The 16,978-nt window shown below is 49.2% G+C and overlaps 2 protein-coding genes across 8 annotated transcripts in view; one reads left to right on the forward strand and one right to left on the reverse strand.

Moving 5' to 3' along the window:
• RTN4 (reticulon 4) overlaps nt 1-14,036 on the forward strand; it is a 46,384-nt gene extending 32,348 nt beyond the window's left edge. For all 4 annotated transcript variants that reach the window (XM_061989336.1, XM_061989333.1, XM_061989334.1 and 1 more), the window contains 6 exons: nt 848-1,055; nt 3,507-3,645; nt 8,941-9,010; nt 9,581-9,627; nt 12,748-12,806; nt 12,976-14,036. In XM_061989336.1, coding sequence (XP_061845320.1) covers nt 848-1,055; nt 3,507-3,645; nt 8,941-9,010; nt 9,581-9,627; nt 12,748-12,806; nt 12,976-13,018 — 566 coding nt within the window. In that variant the 3' untranslated portion in view covers nt 13,019-14,036. The remainder of the gene's footprint in view (nt 1-847; nt 1,056-3,506; nt 3,646-8,940; nt 9,011-9,580; nt 9,628-12,747; nt 12,807-12,975) is intronic.
• EML6 (EMAP like 6) overlaps nt 12,961-16,978 on the reverse strand; it is a 98,179-nt gene continuing 94,161 nt past the window's right edge. For 2 of the 4 annotated variants that reach the window (XM_061989331.1, XM_061989329.1), the window contains one exon: nt 12,961-16,500. In XM_061989331.1, the coding sequence (XP_061845315.1) occupies nt 16,476-16,500 (25 nt within the window). In that variant the 3' untranslated portion in view covers nt 12,961-16,475. The remainder of the gene's footprint in view (nt 16,501-16,978) is intronic. The other 2 variants (XR_009818149.1, XR_009818150.1) reach the window with 2 other exon arrangements.

Below are 16,978 nucleotides of genomic sequence, written 5' to 3' on the forward strand. Positions count from 1 at the left end.
ACAGCCTTACCACCAAGAGCAGACTGTGTGCCCCTGCCTGGTTCTTAGCTCTGCGGTGGAGAGTGATGCTCGCCGTGTTTCGGGAGTCCAGGGAGATCCATCAGCCAGATTCACCGGCACCTCAAAGCAAACAAATCTGTTACCTACGATGTGCAAGTGTGTAGTTTCCTCTATACAGTGGCATAATATTGTGTTCTCTCGTGAGGGTTGCTGAGGGGAAAAAGAAACTTGGCTTGCAAATGAACTGTTTTGCGTTGGAGCAAAGCAGATTGAAATTTCAGTGAGATTACTCCCTCTGGATGGCTCAGTCTGTCGCCCTTAATCGACATTATGAGCTCCCGCTGGAATGTCTTCAGTCACAAGGAAACAAAGTGAGGGGTTAATGAGCCTTGACCAGTGCTTTTACCTCTACCAAACTTGCAGAGATCTGTTAGTGTCTTGCTATTTGTCCTAACATGGAAACAGAATCAACCTCTTGAGCGAGTGACCTCCAGGAAATGCACCAAAGTGAAAGGGAACGAAGCAGGAACTGCTGTGGTTCTGGTGCAGAACACAGCACAGTAGTTGAAGAGATTAATTCTGACATTGCCCGAGGGCAGAACTGTTCTTAAATTTTAGCAATTACATTTGAGGTAATCCTAATAACAGTAATCCCAATAATCTGAAGTCCTGTGCAGAATGAGCGCTCAAGTAACCTACTTCCAGTTGTAATTTCAGGTCTGGTTTGAGAGTGAGACCCCGAGTTCCCTTCTTGATACTCTCAGCAGTGGAGTGGATGATGTTTTGCTGTTTTGTTACGGCTGCAAAAGACATCTTGCTCTAATTTTTTACCTTCTTTACATTTCAGTTGTGGACCTCCTGTACTGGCGAGACATTAAGAAGACCGGAGTGGTGTTCGGTGCCAGCCTGTTCCTGCTGCTCTCATTAACAGTGTTCAGCATCGTGAGCGTGACAGCTTACATTGCCCTGGCCCTGCTCTCTGTCACCATCAGCTTTAGGATATACAAGGGAGTCATCCAGGCAATCCAGAAGTCCGACGAAGGCCACCCGTTCAGGTGAGGTTTTCCTTTCCATGGAGAAGGGTGTTGTTTGGGGAGGGCAGTGCTCTTGGAAGCGGTGGGTGACACATGCTGTGATGTGTCGCATAACGATGCACCGAAGAATCTGTTACCAGGCCTATGACGACTCTTCTCTCACTCCTTCTCAGTAGACAAACACAGCAGCAAAGGAAATGAGTCGAGTGCTTGCTGCAGGGGATTTCCCTGGGAATGCTGGAGTACCTTAAGTTACATTAAAAACCAGTCAAATACTTGCATCTCATGCAGTAATACGTTTGTTTTAGCATGATGTAGCCTTCAGAATGGGAACCAGGAGCCCACAATGCACAGCATTCCCAGGAGATGCAGAGCTTTCAGTGCAGTGTATTTAGCAAAAATCAGAGTAAGTGTAGCAGGGCACTTTTTGTTACCAAATACTCTTAAAAGGTGTGGCTTAGGATGCGGCAGCATAGCTGTGTTCCCCACACACAAAGCTGCCTTGTCATCGCGGAATCACAGGAGCGTTACAGCCTGCCCCCAGCAGAAACCCTGAAACTTGCACTTTGAATCCTCAGGCTTCAGGAGTTGAATCATAGGATTAATTTAGTTCTTCAAAGAGGACCTCTGAGCTCTTTGCCTTAAGTGAGGAGCTGAGTCCTCGGGGCATACCACGAGTGCACTTCCCCGAGTGTGGGAATCTGGTATCTGAGGTATGCATCCTTTCCCGGGCAGGCTACAGCGCTGCCCCTTATTGCAGGGATAAAAAACCCCATGGTCATGGTAGACTAATTAGTAGGAGTGTGTGTTTCCATACCAGCCCTGTCCCACACTGCTCAGGCTCGCTTCCCTCCTTTAATTAACCAAAGAAGCAGTTCCATCTCAACTTCCCATTCAGAAACTCCTGCTTGCCCTCCTATTTATAGCTGTCTTACCCATTTTGTGATGTTTCCATTTATTCTAGTTCACTTCCTCTCACCTTCAGGAAGGCAAAGGAAAGTGTTGTCTTTGATTTACTTCCGTTCCCCCACGACTCCGTGTAGTGGCTCCTTTGCACAGGGGGAGCCAATCTGTGCTTAAGTCAGCTGTGGGATAGAACTCTGGGCAAAAAAGATAGGTCTGAACAGTTGTCGACAACATGCATGTCTTCTGTAAACAGAAGTTCTTGGTTGTTTGGGTTTTTCAAGCAGCAAGGCCTCGTGTAGCCTTCCTTCTTCTCTCTGTTGGGGTGGGTAATTCCCAACTGGAGTCCTGTTTGCCATCTCCTCAGGCATTTGCAGATTTGACAGTTCTTTCTTAGCAAAAGCAAGCAAAGCTGCTCCTACCTCTGCTCTTTCTGCTGTTCAGTTCTACTGGTAATTACAAGAAGCTTTCAGACATCCTTGTCCAGCATACCTGCTGGTTTACGTTTTATCTGCGTAGCCTCAGCTGCAAGAAGGATGTTTTCACTTGGTTTAAGTTTGATAGTGAGGAGCACATCCAGGAGACCGTGGGTTCAGGGACTGAGCACGTTGCTGGCGAGTTGAGGAGGGTGTGCAGATGGAAGCCAGGTGTGAGGAGCAGAGTGTAGCCTTGAAACGGCCTCCCTCTGTAGTTACCATTCAGAGTATTTGAATCGGTTTTGGACTTGCCACAAGGCCACGTTGAGCTTTGCTTGAAATCACGTGCATAGGATGTGCTGTGTTACCCCTGCTCCCTCCAACGTGCCAATGAGAGGAATGATCCTGGATTTAAAGAGCCCAAATTGCCGTAGCCATTGCAACTGCAAGTCTCAGCGTCGTGCAAAGACTCCCTTCACCAGACAGCAGCTTGTACCCTTCTGGTAAAAGGACTGCTGTCACTAGCTGTAAGAGGTTTTTAAGCAAATGCTGGCATTGCTCCTTTTCCTGTGCCTCATTGTGTTTGCTACAGGTTAGTGGTGACCTCTGAAGAGCCTTCCCGGCTCTTGTAGGATGTTTCCGAGAAGTGAAGGGATCTCAAGTGGTAGGTGGCTTAATACAAAAGCAACCCCTGAGAATGCAGCACACCCTCCAGCTTGCCCATGGCTCATTTTTTAAAACACTGGTTGGCCTCGTTGAAGTCCTGGATTGCAGCATCTGCCGAGGAGCAGGGAGACACTTGATAGTCCGAGCAGCATGTGGGTCAGTGGTGCTGGCCACCGTCCTGGCCGCTCGCTAGCCTCTGTTGCCTTGTCCAGCTTAAGGCTGTGTGTGACTCAGTAAATGCACAGCGTAGCTCTAAGAAAGAGAAGCCATCTTCTAAGAGGTTGTGAGGGTTTTTTTAAGGTTCACCTCGTAAGAATAACTTAGGCTAGTTCTGTCCCATCTTTTAGCTTTGCTCTCACGGTGAGGTTTTCCTCTTTACCACATCAAAAGAGCACATGTGGATATTGTGTGTAAAAAACAGCAGTTGACACCACACCGTTGGCAGCACTCTCACAGTAAGGTTTCATAAGCTGTGTTTTTCTCACAGGGCTTACTTGGAGTCTGATGTAGCCGTGTCCGAAGAGCTCATTCAGAAGTACAGTAACGTTGTGCTCGGTCACGTTAATGGCACGGTCAAGGAGCTGAGACGTCTCTTCCTAGTCGATGACTTAGTTGATTCTCTGAAGGTAAGTTTGCTTCAGCTGCAGATCCAGCAGCCTCAGCTAAATAGCTTCCTTGCCGGCCTGGCTTGGCTAAGCCCACTAGTCCTTACAGGCGTGAATGAGCGGTAACGTGTTTGGCTCTGTAAGTCGTGAGGTTTGGTTAGCTCCTGGAGGTAGCACAGCGTTTTGTTTCTCAGGAGGCAGAGCTTTGTGTCAGCCACACCGAGCGGAGCGGGAAGTGCCGTGTGCAGTGATAGAGTGGATAACTATCTGCACCTTTCTTTGAGAGTATAATAAGAAGGAATGGAGAGCTGCAGTCAGCTCTGGCTGCGCTCAGCTCAGCTGTTGCACCTCCTCAGCGCCGCTGAACAGCACAGGTCTTCTAAGAACACCGGACACTGCTGCAGTGTGGGCATTCAGGGTGTGTCAGTGACATATCAAAGTAGTTCTTTCCTAGCAAGAACAAACAAAACTCAGTTGTGCTTGTGCCCTTTCTGCACTTTGTCTCTAAAAACACCGACACTTGTAACGAGCTTCCAGACATTCTCTTCTCATCCAACATACCTGGCTGCTTACTTTTTACCCCTATGGCTTCCACTACCTTCAGCTACTCTAACTAAATACACTAACATATCGTGGTCCCTCTAGGAAGTGTGTTTTAGGATAGACTGCTGCAGCCTGGTTTGGTGGTGTTTGTGTGGAGAGGAGGGAATGGTTACTGGACGACCGTTTCCAGCAGGAGTCCTTGTGTTTTTGGTGGAAGAAGGGGGGCTGAGGATGGCCTTGTTTTGTGAGGAAGGTCAACACTTGTTTCAGTTCAGATTGGGCTGTGAATAATTGCTGCTTTTAGTGATGCAAATTACTGAGAAGGGGGTTTGCGAGCGGCTCTGCCCGCAGTGTGCAGCACTGCCTCGTGGATACCTCGGATCCGTGCCTTTAGTATCTAAAGGGATTTGTTGAAGGTGGCAGAGCCAAACTGACAGTGAGAAATAATAACTGATTTATTTTTCTTTAAGGAATTGTCTGCAAACCCTTCAGTTCTGTTCTGTGAGAATTCTGTTCTCTCAGGCTAATGGCCTGCCTGCCTTTTTCTAACGGTTGTTTCCTTCCCTGGGCACGAGCTATTGTCCTCCTTTTTCAGTTTGCTTAATCTTCTTGAAGTAAAGTTGCATTTATCCTCCAGTAAATCCCTTACTTAGTGCTTTGTAAAGTCCTTTGAGTTATTGTGGAGCTGGGGGAAGGGCTTTCTACCGAGACTTGGAGAAAAATAGGAGGGCTGTAAAAGTCTTTGTTCCCGTTTGTGGAATGGAAATCGGAGGCAGATCTCGGGATCTTGCTCAGAGTTTCTAGATCCAGTTTCTCATTGTGCTCCCCTCAGACACAGAGCTCGTGCCAGAAGAGTCGTGCCTGGAGCTGTGCAAGTCTCCTGCAATAGAAGTCCTTTCCCTCTGGAGACAGGAAAGATAATAAGGCTGTGGAGTTGATCGCGAGGGTCTGCTGCTGGTGTAAAGATTCCTTTTGTCCCGAGGGCAAGCGGAGATGGGAGATGAGCCTGGGGTGTTGGGGAGTGATCTTCCGGCTTCTGCACACTCAGGTCTTTTTTTTCTGGACATCACTGCAATCATTTTATGGCAGAGTGGCTTTAATAAGGTTGTTACAGCAGTTGCTGTGGCAGTGTTTCCGTGCAGGGGTTGCACCGGGGTGACCCAACGCTCTCCGCGCTGCCCATCAGTCTGGAGGAAGCTGTTCTTGCCTTCGTGACTAAGGACCCAACCGTTTCCCCCAGCACCACCACAGCCAGCAGTAAACCACGTCCTTCAGCCAGAGCTACACGGCTTTGGCATCCCTCCAGGGGTGGTGACTCCGCCGCTTCCCTGGCAGCCCGGGGCAGGGCTTAACACTCCTTCTGGAGAAGCAATGTTTTCTAGTGCCTTAGAATTCATCTCTGCAGCATCTCACGGCCACAGCCTTGACCAAAGAGCTGCTGTTACATGTCCTAGAATTGCATTGTGATAAGTGAATCTTGGTGTGCAGGGGAGGAAAGGAACGAGCTCTTTGCTTACTGTGCTAAAGGCCGTCGAGTTCCAACGTTCAAGTGAAAGTTACTTTGCTGAAGTCGGGCTTGGATCTGATAAACTTGTACTCACAAGGTCACTTGTATTCCTTTAATTATTAAGCCCTTTGTGATATGTTCCCTCATGTGAGTTGTAGGCATTTCCACCCCGTTTGTTCAGAGATCACAATCCCTTGCAGGGCAGGAAGAGGAAGCGGTGAGCGGGCAGCTGCTCTTTCGCTTAACACCGTTCTAAAGCTCAGGCCTTTTAGAGGAATTAGGAGCAGAGTTAATTGCTGTCAGAATGTCTCCAAGGCGCTCTAGTCTTGTATAAAATACGATGGTATATAGGAGGGCATGTTCATTCAGCTCAGCTAATCCATCTCCCTCTCTTCTTGTGACATTTGAAGCGTTTTATGTAGGTTAATCAGTGTGATTCATGGTGGTTGGGAGCAACCCTTCTGTGAGAGCAGCGACCGTCAGGACACAGGCACAAGTGAGTGATTTTGAGGAGTCTGTGCTCGAGCACAGCACTGAGATGCTGGGATCTTACCCAATGTAATGGCCCTGCTTTAGAAAAACATAGAAATACCTTGGCTGGTGTAGTTTAAACATCTTTCCTCTAGGAAGCAGCGTCCGGGTGTTTAATTGCAGTTACAGAGCTGCGGCGTAGGAGATGCCTGCGGGTCCCTGTGTTGTGTGGAGCAGTTCTGGCTGTAAAACCTGCCTTGTTAAGAGGGTTGTTGTTTTAAAAATTATTGTTAAACAAGGCTTCAGTCGTGGAAGTCTTAAAATGGGCTCCATTTATGCATCACAAGGAGAAGTTCCTCACGGCTCTCGAGGAGATGTTGCGGAGGAGCCCTTGCCAGCGTCCCGCTCCACGGGGACGCGGTGCCTCGCCCCCAGCCCTTCCCACACTGGAGCCCAGTTGCTTTCAACTTGTTGTTGCTCAGCTGGTGTTGAGAGAAGTGGAGCTCTGCAGTCCTTTGGACTATTTCACAGTAACAAAGGTGATGCTCTGGCATCTCAAGGCTTGCCACAGCAGTGTCGTGCTTTGGTGTCGTCAGTCAACAGAGTCGGTCCCTGGGGGTTTGACTGGTGATGTTCAGGCTGAGCTTGGGCCCTTCCCTCTGCCCACAGCGTGTGGGAAGAGCAGTATTATCTTTGTAGGTCAGGCCTGGGTTGCTGCCTTGCTTTTCTTTGCTCTTGGGCTCAGGGGTCCCCTCTCCCGCCCAGTGAAGCGGGTTAGAAGCTGCACTTGCAACACAGGTTGCATGAGACGCCGGTGTTGCTCTTTGGGAGAAGCCAAGGCTATGTCAGTGAAATGTTAACTCCTGGCTTTTGGTCTTCCTTGGGCCATAAATTCCCATGATTGGGTATTTTTGATAATTGTTGGACTTTGGGATTGATTCATGCCCGTTCTAAGCCTCTGCTGACACAAGGTCACATCAGCTGCGGTGGCTGTGCTCGTGCTGAGGAGGTTTTGGATAGGAAGCTTCGCCGTGCCTGCCTGAAGCCGGCACATCCTGAATGCAGAGCCTGCAGGAGAACCATTCTGAATCAGCACAGGCTGGGGGCTTTAGGCTCTGGTAGAAGTTGTTGACTTGCCTGCCCTCGCTGGGGAGGGGACGTGGTGGGTGTTCAGCCCTGCTCTGGAAGGAAAGCGTTCGCTCTGCTAAAATGGCTCGTGAGAGAGGCCGTCGGGCAGCTCCCGCCCTGGCGTTGCAGGGAGCAGAACTGGGCCAAGGTTTGAATGAATCATGAGGGAGTTTAGAGAAATCTGCTTCATTGTTCTTGCTAAAGCTGCCAAAATCCTGCAGTGGGAACGCAGCGAAGGGGAACATTGCAGCCTTGTCTGAGGGTTAACTCTGTGCTGCTTGTGACACATCTCGAATCAGCTGACAGATAAAGAGCTGCACCCTTTGCAGTTAATGCCACTGAGTTTTGAAGGGGATCAGCTTCCAATGAAGCTCTTGAAGGAAACCTCAGGTCATTACAGAGGTTGTGCAATTAAACTTGCGTGAACTGTCGCGCCCTGGTTGTCGGCTGTCACGTTGGTTTGGGTTGGACGTTGAGTGTCTTAAGATAAGCTACAAAATGGATGTTTGGGTACAGAACTTGACTGCAGATGAGCTCCTTGCCCATGCAGTTTCCACTGCAGTGCTTTGTACCCACCTTCTCTGTGCGTGTATCTCCTGCTTTTCAGGGTGCTCGGCCTTTGCTTTTCTGTCCCTGCCTCCCCTGTGTGGCTGTTGGCTGTTTTGCAGCCACTTGCACAGAGAATAGAACCAGACATCTTGAGTTGTTGAAAGGTCTTGGGGGGAGGTCTTGCCTGTGTGTAATGCAAAGTGTAATTCAGTTCTGAGCAAGAAATAAGCCCTGGCAAATCCACTGTGTGTGACATCCAGGTCCTGGCTCCTGCTCAGGTCCTTAGGGGCCGTGCAACACTAGAAGAAACCAGCTGATTTTCCTTGGGGAGGAACCCTACACAGAAATAGAGCTGGCAGCCTGCAGCCCCCTCCCAGCCTGGAATAGGTCAGAGGTGTGCTTGGGACACTCTCCACCTGGCAGAGGGGCCCGAGCTCCCCGTGTGGAGCCACGTGCAGGAGCCCAGCGTGGGTCCGAGCTGGGGTCTGGCACCAGAAACGATGGCAGTGTGAGGATTTTGGTGTCTGTTAACAGAATGGACACGTTTGCTTCTGAATTGTCCAAGAGCCAGCTTGCACTTTATTACACTACTGACTTCTCTCTTCCCAGAATGTTTTCATATCCAAAGCTCTTGGGTTTAAGGGAAAAGCGATTTGAGGCAGCTTGCCACATTACCTTCCTGCGTAACACGGTCTCTACCCCCTGTCCAGTGTCGTCAGCTCTTTCCTGAGCCCAGGTGTGGTTGACTTTCATAGTTTGGCGCTGCTGTTTGCACAGGGCAATGAGCTGCTCGCTTTTCTCTGAGTGGCCTGTCGTGTGTGTCCCTGTGAAGGGTGGTAGGTGGGAGCTGTGTGTGCCCGTTGTTAGCGAGGGCAGGGTCGGAGGTGCTGTGCGAGGACAGAAGGTGCTGACAGCTTGTGGTCCCTGCAGGCTTGGGGCCACATATCCTATTACTGAGCCCTTCAGCCACCTTGTCCCTCATCTATAATTACATGAGACTTAGAAGGTGAAGTGGAGTTGGGGGTGGTTTAGTTTCGTGGGTGTGCTTAGAGAAGCTCCTCCCTGCTGTGTTCTGGTAAGATGGGCAGTGAATGACACGCTGTTTTTTTCCCTTCCAGTTTGCAGTGTTGATGTGGGTCTTCACTTATGTTGGTGCCTTGTTTAATGGTCTGACATTACTGATTCTGGGTAAGTATTCTAAGTTGTGTTCAGCACCTGTCATGCAAAATAAGCTGCTTGGCTCTGGAGAGTGCATGAGATGTTACCACATTGTGTCCTGTTCTCTAGGATGTTGATGGCACTGCAGAACACATCCTTTGTGTTCTCAGATTCCCCAAGATGACTGATTTTTCAGACTGTGTGTCATTTACAAACATGCTGTGCTGGTCCCTGTCAGGGTTAGAGCCTCCTCGGGAGGAAGTAACAGGATGGGCTGTGGCACACATCATTTCTTGTATTGCAGAGCAGCCTGGCTCCAGGTGCCAGAACCCTAAGCATCCTTATTGAGGATGTATATTGTGTACCCTACAGTGAAAAAATGAAGGAGAGCAGACTCCTTGGACTGACAGTGAGAGCTGGAGAAGAGCCCAGCTGCTTTTTATTATGGATTATTGAAAGTAGTGACCAACAGAATTTCTGTGTGACTTAGTTCTTTTTTCTGGTACCTTTATAAAAGGAATGCACAGGGGTGTATCAAGTGTTTGACCTGAGCACCATCCCTTGTGTCGCTATTAACACTTTCCATGTGCTCCTTTGCAGCTTTGATTTCGCTGTTCAGCGTTCCTGTTATTTATGAGAGACATCAGGTGAGTGTGAGCTGTGACTCATGAAATGAGTCCTACAATGAGCTCTGTTGCCACAAAAAGGAAAAACAGAAGTTTTCCTTGTGTCCTGGGTTGGACAGAGAAGTCCAGAGGGGCTGAGCAGTCCCTTTGCTTGTAAGAGCAGTGAGTTTCAGAGCCTTGTGGTCCTGGACTGTGTGGGGAGGTTGTTTTTGTAAGTGCCCAGGGATGAATCCCACAAGTGGAATGGGAAGGTGGCTGATGGGGGCCTCAGGTGTCGGCCATCACCTACCGAGCTCAGCTCATCAGGGCTGTGGGAGGGGCGGGCGATGACTTGCAGGAGGGGCAGCTGGGGTGGTGTGGCAGGGAAAACAGTGCTGGGCTGTGGCAGTGTGTGTGGCACAGTGTGTGCTGTGCAGTGTCAGTGGGATGTGCACAGCCAGACAGGAGCGAGGGGCTGAGTAGCTGGGAAGGGGAGGTGAGGCTGGACAGGGTGAGGTGTCCGTGTCAGGAAGGAATGTCAGCTGAGAGGTCTGTTTTGGGGTGAGGTGAGAGAAAGAGCATCAAGTGCAATGAAGTACATGGTGCTGTGTAATGAGGGAAAGTGAGAAGAGGTGTGTGAGTGTGGAGGGTGTGGATGAGGGTCGAAAGCATGAGCAGGTGCCAGCGGGTCCAGGAGCGCTGCAGGGTGCAGCAGCATTGGGGGCATGGTCAGGAATGCACAGTGCCTGGTACAGGTGTGGGACCTCTGTCCAGCACTGTGAGGTGTGGGGTGCAACTGTCCTGTGCATAGTGTGCTGTGGTGATGTGTATGCCATAAGTGGTGTTGGGGTGTGTAATTGGAATATGTGTAATGGGGTGTGGTGTATGTGCAGTAATGGGTGAGGTATGAGAGGAGGGTGTGCAGTGGTGGAGGGATGTGCAGGGCATAAATAAAATGTGGGGCATAATGATGCAGGGTGTGAAAGAATTTTTGGAGGCATTGAGGTGTGAGGAGACCTGAAGCTGATTTTTGGTGAGAGGCTGTCTGGGCATTTTGGAGAGTCTGGAGAGGGTGAGATTTGGGGTTGAGTGTGGTCTGGAGAGCTCAGCCAAGAAAGAAAGAAAGAAAGAAAGAAAGAAAGAAAGAAAGAAAGAAAGAAAGAAAGAAAGAAAGAAAGAAAGAAAGAAAGAAAGAAAGAAAGAAAGAAAGAAAGAAAGAAAGAAAGAAAGAAAGAAAGAAAGAAAGAAAGAAAGAAAGAAAGAAAGAAAGAAAGAAAGAAAGAAAGAAAGAAAGAAAGAAAGAAAGAAAGAAAGAAAGAAAGAAAGAAAGAAAGAAAGAAAGAAAGAAAGAAAGAAAGAAAGAAAGAAAGAAAGAAAGAAAGAAAGAAAGAAAGAAAGAAAGAAAGAAAGAAAGAAAGAAAGAAAGAAAGAAAGAAAGAAAGAAAGAAAGAAAGAAAGAAAGAAAGAAAGAAAGAAAGAAAGGAAAGAAAGAAAGAAAGAAAGAAAGAAAGAAAGAAAGAAAGAAAGAAAGAAAGAAAGAAAGAAAGAAAGAAAGAAAGAAAGAAAGAAAGAAAAGAAAGAAAGAAAGAAAGAAAGAAAGAAAGAAGAAAGAAAGAAAGAAAGAAAGAAAGAAAGAAAGAAAGAAAGAAAGAAAGAAAGAAAGAAAGAAAGAAAGAAAGAAAGAAGAAAGAAAGAAAGAAAGAAAGAAAGAAGAAAGAAAGAAAGAAAGAAAGAAAGAAAGAAAGAAAGAAAGAAAGAAAGAAAGAAAGAAGAAAGAAAGAAAGAAAGAAAGAAAGAAAGAAAGAAAGAAAGAAAGAAAGAAAGAAAGAAAGAAAGAAAGAAAGAAAGAAAGAAAGAAAGAAAGAAAGAAAGAAAGAAAGAAAGAAAGACTTGGCAAGTTGCCAATTTTCACGTGTGGCAGAACAAGGGCACTGAATGAGGAGGCGAAGCCTCCCTCGGGGCGTGAGAGGGGAGCAGCAGCACAGGTGCTGCGTTACCCTGCACCCCGACTCCCCGGGAGGTCACACTTGTGTAAGTGGCCCTTTTCTGCACCCCAAGTTCTGCCCCACCTGTGCTGCATTACTGCTGATTGTGGGGTGCCCCAGGTGTGCTGCATTACTGCTAATTGTGGGGTGCTGCATCACTGCTGGTGGGCCCCAGCTGAGCTGCATCACTGCTGATGAGGGGTTCTGCTGCATCACTGGTATATCTGGGCTGCAGCACTGCTGATGGGGCTGCTGGGTTCCTGCTCCTGAGGGTGCTCAGTGCCAGTGCTGCACACTGCAGGTGTCTCCTGTTTGCAGTGGCTGCTGTTACAGACTGAGGGGCTGCAGCCTCCTGGGCTGGGCGCTGCCAGGTTCAGTGGCTCAGCCCTGCTGCTGCATTGCTGCTCAGTGTCACGGGCACAGCCCTGCAGTACAGGCAGCAGCTGTGTTGTGTTTGGTGCTGTGTTGTGCTTGGTGCAAACTTCACTGGGTGCCATGACAGACTCTGGGTGAGGGGGCTGCAGCCTCCTGAGCTGTGTGCTGCCAGCTTCAGTGGCTCAGCTCTGCTGCAGTACTGCTCATGGGAGTGCTCATTGTCCATGGCACAGCCCTGCAGTACTGGGAGCAGCTGTGTTGTGCTTGGTGTGAACTTCACTGGGACTTGAACCCATCTCAGAGCCGCCCTTTGCCATCCAGGAGCTGTTGCCTGGCTGATGTGCAGGGTGGGAGGTCCCAGGGGCAGGGGGTGACAGAGGGAGCTGCTGGGATGGATGCAGGTGCCTCCCCCTTGGTGTGCCCTGGGAGGTACAAGAGGAGCCTGATTGATTCTTTATTTAACCTTTATTAGAAGATCTCTCAAGTCACAAATCTGAGGGGGGAAGGGTTGCAAAGGAGAGCCAAAGCCCACCCAGCTCAGGACCCTCCATGCGGGAGCACAGCACCAAGTCCAAGTGTGTAGAAAGATTCAACTCCTCCATGGCAGGGAGTGGGTGGAGGCTCCAGATGCCTTCTACGTGGGCTGGGGTGGGTTCCTGGGGAATGTGATCAGGGTGGAGCTGCTGGAGGAAGGACCTCGTGGACCTGTTCCAGAGCTGGCATTTGACACTGCAGAGGCTCAACTCCAGTGCTCTTGTGAGGTCTCACCTGCCCCTTGGTGTTGTCTCCTGCTTCATTTCAGGCCCAGATTGACCACTACTTGGGGCTGGTGAACAAGAACATCAAGGATGCCATGGCCAAGTGAGTAGGACCTCGGGTTGCTTGCGTTTGTGCCAGCGCTCAGGTGCTGGGGCGTTGCTCCCGTCACACGGCGCCGCTCTGGCTCTCCTTACCCTGCAACAGCTGCACAGCTGCTGCTGAGGCCGTGCTCCCCTGAGCCCTGACCCGTCCCCTCTCCGTTCCTCCGCAGGATCCAGGCCAAGATCCCCGGGCTGAAGCGCAAGGCGGAGTAGCGCGGCTGCGGCGTGCGGCCGCGGGGCCTCGGCGCGGAGGGGGAACGAATACTCACTGGGATTTCCACGGGGAGGGTCAGGGAATAGCAAAGCCCTTCACCTTGCAGTGCAATTTCACACATCTGTATTTTGTAGCGACGCAGTGCTTGAGGAAAGAAAACCCACCCAAGTACCTGTTTTTGACTGCCATGTGCTTTATCATCTTCAGTATCGTAAGCTGCTACGTCTGGAGCTCCAACTAATCATCTCCCTTTCTCCTGTGTGCAGCGCTGGCTGAGACAGCACATGTGAGACAGCTGTACATTTGGCTTCAGCAGAGGTAGGCCCTGCTGCGTCCCAGGGGTGCAGCTGGAGCAGAGGCTCGCTCCTCCCCCTTTGTGCACTGTCTATGGTCTGTGTAGGGTGATGCCCCTTTTCTAAAATGACATGTTTTAGCAGAATATACCATTTTAGCAAGTTTGGGAAGTCCTTGCCTTTTTGGTATGAGTGTAGCTGTATTGTGATTTGATTGTTTTCTCAATTGCCTATATATCTATATCTGTGTTTCACCAAGCTTCAGTCCTTCAGCTGCTCCACAGTGCTTTGTCCTTCAGAGAACTGACTGATCCCTGGACTAGCTCCATAGCACACAAGCTTGAACAACTGAAATGTCTCTGTAAACACTAGCATCTGTGTAAAAAAAATAGAGAGATGAACAAAGGAACCTCCACCTCTATTGCAAGAAAACTACAGCATACACCTGGTTGCACAAATGTACAGTAGTTCCTTTTGGGCAAATCATTCTTCAGTCTCTCCAACTCTGATGATCTGGGCACTGAGTAATGCTGCAAATGCTGTTTGGAAACATAAACCTTGTTATTCAAGACGTAAGTCAAAATGGATACACTTGCAGTTGAAGCTGTATTGAAACCTAAGTCTGTGGAATGCATTGTGAGATGTAAAACAAACCAACCAAACCCAACAGAAACAGCAACAACCCCGAGAACCCCAAGTATCAATAAAGCTTATAGACATTAAATACTGTGGCTGTTCTGCTTTCTTGAGGCAAGTTTAATATCTTTGTGCTGCTTTTCAGTTTGTGGTGGTGGCAATAGTCAGTCAGACTAGAGCTCTGTGCGCAGATGGACTTGCCATGCTCTACCTTTTGTTTGCAATGTGCAGTGAGAAGCAGTTTGCTCAGGAGCAGCTCTGGTGCTGGGTGATGCTCAGGTGCAACACAGGCTGCAGCCACACCAGTGGCCACTGAGCAGGCTGAATTCAGGGTGGCATTTGAGGTTCTGCTAAAGCAAGTGAAGCTCCTTGGTGGTTTCTTTCAGTTCTGAGCCCGTATTTGCATGGTACCATATTCACTTTGGAAAGACACTAAAGCCGTTCCCACAGTCCCTTCCCATGACCTTGTTGAATCTGATAGAAGAGCTGGATGTTCAAAACTTGTATCCAAATTTATTTGAGACACAGATTTTAATTTAATGGCATCTTGACCATTGAAAAATAAATGCATGCACTACTGTCTTACAGTATAATACATCAAATACTTGGCAACATTTCATACATAAAGCCAAACCATAGAAACATACAACTTCTCAGTGTTTCTTCCTGACAGACACTATTGCTTTAGGGTATTGGGTCACATCACTGTTGATTTTCTCATTCTGCCACACTGGTTTTTGTTGGGGTACAATCAATGTGAAAGGAAGGCAAACAGTACAACAGAGGCAAAGAAGGTGCTCACTGACCTCACACCTGACAGCACAGCGGGGCGAGGAGCTCTCCTTACAGACAGGCTGCACAGGGACTCGTGTTGTGTGTCTGACACACTCATCTGGATAGACATAAGGCATTCGTCATCGACTCAGTTTTAAAGAAAGGTAATTCTTTGAGGTTGCTGAAGCACTTTTGTGTGTTCATTGTGCACTGATCTACTCCTTCAGCTGGGTGCTCGCTGTGTCCTGCAGCTCCATCCCAAGTGCCACATCCTATTTACCTGAACTGGAACTACAGCACTTCTAACAGTTCATTTCATACACTGAATCTAACTTTAAGTGTTTCATTTTGGGCTCCCTTTCCTTTCATTACTCACCAGTCTTTGAAAGAAAGGCAAGTTCAAAGCAGGGTCCTTGTCCCTTGCCACAAATGGCCACGGGGTTTTGTTTTGACGTATTTTCTTTCCCTTTCTCAACAGTTTCCTAGGGAAAAGTTGAACTTGCTGTTCCATTGTCCCTGCAGGGTTTGGTTTGGACAAAATGTTTGCTAACAGATGTCCCAACAGCTCTGATTGCTTTTTGTGGGCTCCACTTCCACCTTCCTGTCCTTCCACCTCAGCCCAGCCCCAGGGGTGGGGGCTGCCCAGGGTGCAGGAGAAGCAGGGATGGGGAGGAGCTCACCTTTGCAAAGGTGCTGCTTTTCCTGAGGACAGGCACAGTTGCTGGGATCACTGATCCCTGTTGTCTCCAGCAGCCTGGCACTCGTGGGGCCATCCCAGGGGACGCACCCTGGCAGTGCTGGGCAATGAGGACTCTGGGAGGCTTTCAAACACCTCTTCAATGCAGGGGCTGGCCAGTGCCTGTGCAAGGAGCTGTCTGCAGAGCACAGCTGCCCATAAATGAGGAGCATGCAGGAACAAACACTGGGGGAACAATTTCCTCAATATTTGTGTTACACAATGTCTTTAACCACCTAAAGTCTCTCCACACTCTCTTCCCCCTCCTCACTGAGTTATTCTGGCTGCAGCCGAGCTGCCACCACAACCCAATTGTGAACATCTTACCACGAGGCATAATGCCATCAGGAATTTGTCCTTACAACACCAGTTTGGAATTCACTTGTGAAGGTATTAAAAACCAAAGCAGAAAGCAGGGAGATGTGAGCACACAGCTGGGAAAGGTGTCGGTGGTGGTTAGCCCTCCTCTGCGAGTTATAGCACCGTGTGTTTGAAAGCAACTGGTGGGAGGCAACACTTGTAGCCCAGACTACTAGAAAATTATTCAAAGGCACTTCATGGATAGAAAAACTTGCCAAATATACCTTATTGAAAAATAAAATGGACTTAAAAAAATGATACATTGCTCCTTGGATTACTGGCAGCTGAAGAGTGAACCCCAGCTCACTGAACGCCTGCACTTCACTCAATGCACCAGCCTGGAGAGCCAAGCAGCCGTGGCTGAGAAACACCAACTTGCCTGCACAAATGTTCAAGCCATTCGTTTTCCAGTGACACAAACGGAAGGGCCCAGCGTCCTCTCGGTGTGCTCCCTTCTCAGAGGTGGTTTGAGCAACACAGTATTAGGCAAAAGCAGCTTAGTGAGTCAACTGTTTTATCACTTTGGCTTACCCAGGTTACAAAGGGATTCCAGCTCCAGGTTCCCTGCTGGAGGATGCTGCTGTCCGTGTCCCGTCAGGCCGTGGGGGCGGCAGCGGGGGGCAGCCGCTGGCTGGTGGCAGCAGCACGAGGCTCCTCTCACAGGCACCGCCACACGAACACGCTGCAGAGAGGGAGAGGAGAGTGTGGTCAGTGCTGAGCACCCTGCTGTCCTGCACAGATGGGCTCCTGTAAATACACACCTGGCCACAAACGTGGAGTTACCAGCAAGGCGCCAGGGAAGCAGCTTGAAGCCCTGGGGTTAGCAAATAGCAGCAGTGGAGGGCAAGGAGTTAAAGCACTGTGTGTTAGTGAAGGCCTGGGGGCTGGAAATGCCATTATTTTACTTTGTAATGGTTACACTTTCAAGCACAAAATGCTCCTCCTTACTGTCAAAACCAAGGCAGCTGATGAGCTGCTGGGAGTTCCTGTTGCTCACAGCCCAAGGGGTGAGAATAGAGGTCAAGGGAGGCCAAGGCAGCTGCTGGGGGCTGGCAGCTTCATGCTCCCCTGCTCTGCAGCCCCCTGGCAGTGACAAATGCTGCCTTCTTTCTTTTTCCTCCCCAAAAAGGAAAATGGAAACATCTGTTTTGAGGAGGCCA

This window comes from Colius striatus, chromosome 2, assembly GCF_028858725.1.
Source record: "Colius striatus isolate bColStr4 chromosome 2, bColStr4.1.hap1, whole genome shotgun sequence".
Lineage (NCBI taxonomy): Eukaryota > Metazoa > Chordata > Aves > Coliiformes > Coliidae > Colius > Colius striatus.